At 47.6% G+C, this 1,996-nt stretch overlaps 1 protein-coding gene across 1 annotated transcript; it reads left to right on the forward strand.

Annotated features, from left to right (window-relative positions):
- The first annotated feature begins 287 nt into the window (after positions 1-287).
- On the forward strand, positions 288-1,462 carry LOC141050869 (uncharacterized). Its single transcript, XM_073547538.1, is given in 3 exon segments — positions 288-300; positions 502-681; positions 684-1,462. Coding segments are annotated over 3 exon segments (972 nt in total).
- The last annotated feature ends 534 nt before the right edge of the window (positions 1,463-1,996 follow it).

Consider the following 1,996-nt stretch of genomic DNA (forward strand, 5'->3'; position numbering starts at 1 on the left):
TCTTTGGCTACAGTTGGGATTACATCGCTTTCGCATTTTATACGGCTGAAAAAGGAGTTGAAAGGTGACCTGAGAGTTTGGGCGCTTTTTTTAGAATCTTACAACGGGAAGTCGATTTGGATTGTGCCAGTGGTGTCGGCTGACTCACTGGGCATGCTTATTTCAACCGGTGATCGAGGTTTTTGCATGTTCTTTCGCGGTATGTGGTTGGTGGAACAGTGGCCTTCGGATTCGTTGGCCAAGCAGGTAGTGTGCGAGGTGTTTCCGTTAGTGGTGGCTCTATCGTTATGGGGAGAGTTGGTACGTGACAGAAAAATTTGTTTTAATTGCGAGTCGATGGGAGCATTAAGGGCCATAAATTCGTTGTCATCCTCCGATCAAATCGTGGTCAAAGTTTTGCAGCACTTGGTGTGGGTAGGTTTGAATTTCAACCTCTGGCTTACGGCCGAGATCCAGCCTAAACAAAATTACCCTATTCTTGAAGCTCTTTCTTGTTCACAGTGGGATCAATTTCGGGACCTGGCGCCTCAAGCGGAACCCATGGGGTTGGCATGCCCGGAGGAATTATGGAACCTTCTGTCAGGGCAGTAAGAGAATTGTTTTCCAGGTCGTTGGCAGCAGGAACATGGTCTCACTATTCAAAAACTTGGCGTGTTTGGGAGGATTGGAAGCTACAGTTAGGGGGGGCTGAGAGGATGAGAGCAAGTTGGTATTGTGGTTGGGTCATAGTTGGGAATCGGGTTGGTCGGTTCCAAAGCTTAATAATTTTTTGTCAGGATTGGCTTTCAGCTTTAAGTTTAGGGGTTTACGGGATTTAACTAAGTCATTTTTGGTACTGCAAGCAGTGAAGGGATGGAGAAGAAACTGGAAGGTTTCGGACAAGAGGCGTCCGGTATCCTATGAGGTACTGTTAATTTTAGGCGTGCACTTGAGAGATGTATGTGCCTCGCTGGGGGAGGTTGTTCTGTTTAAATTGGCTTTTTCTTTGGCATTTTTTGGGGCCTTTCGGTTGGGGAAATTGGTGAGCCCTTCCCGTTTTATAAAAGGGGGGCTGCTTAGACAGGATGTGGACGTGTATGGGGATCGGTTAGAAATATTTTTGCGCTCTTCTAAAACGGATATGGAAGGTAAGGGTTGTAAGGTGGTACTTTTTGAGGTGAGCGGGTCTCCTTTATGCCCGGTGAGTTGCATGAGGAATTTCGGGGCAGGACGGGGATCGGTTACTGACCCGTTGTTAGTTCATGAAGATGGCTCATTCCTATCTCGCTTTCAATTCATAACAATATTCAGGAGTTGTTTGGAAAGAGGGGGCATTCCAGCAAAGGAGTACAGCGGGCACTCATTTCGGATTGGGGTGGCTACGGAGGCGGCAAGGAGGGGACTGGGGGAGGACATGGTAAGGAGGATTGGTCGTTGGGAATCGGTGAGGTTTCGTTCATATGTACGCCCTAATTTGGTCTAGTTATGTGGTTATGGTGTTTTTGTTTTCTTCTTTGTTTCAGAGTCGGGACAGCTGCTCATTTGGATCATGGGTCATTCTTTTGTATTCTGGGCAGCGTTGAGAGCTGACATTCGTCTGGATGGGAGGCAGATTGGTGTGCCAAGGACTTTAGCAATCTTGAGGTGGATCGGTAAACGGGGTATGGTGTGGAAGCAACTGTTACCTGAATTTCATAGGTTCGTTCGCCTAGATCGGACTCCGAATGTGCTGCTTATCCATTTAGGGGGGAACGATTTGGGAAAGCGACCGTCCAGGGACTTAATAAGGGATATTGAGTTTGACATGTTGAGGCTGTGGTCCATGTTTCCCAAGCTTTTGGTGGTCTGGTCGGACATCATCCCCAGGAACGTGTAGCGCGGGGCGAGATCAGTCCGAAGTGTAAATAAGGCTAGGATAAAAGTAAATCGTACAGTGTCCCGTTTTATGGTAAGGAATGGGGCGATAGTAGTACGCCACTTGGAATCAGGCGAAGGGGATTATTGGAGGAAGGATGAT

This window comes from Dendrobates tinctorius, unplaced genomic scaffold (genome assembly GCF_039654945.1).
Source record: "Dendrobates tinctorius isolate UK_male_01 unplaced genomic scaffold, ASM3965494v1 ptg000154l, whole genome shotgun sequence".
In the NCBI taxonomy this organism is placed as follows: Eukaryota; Metazoa; Chordata; class Amphibia; order Anura; family Dendrobatidae; genus Dendrobates; species Dendrobates tinctorius.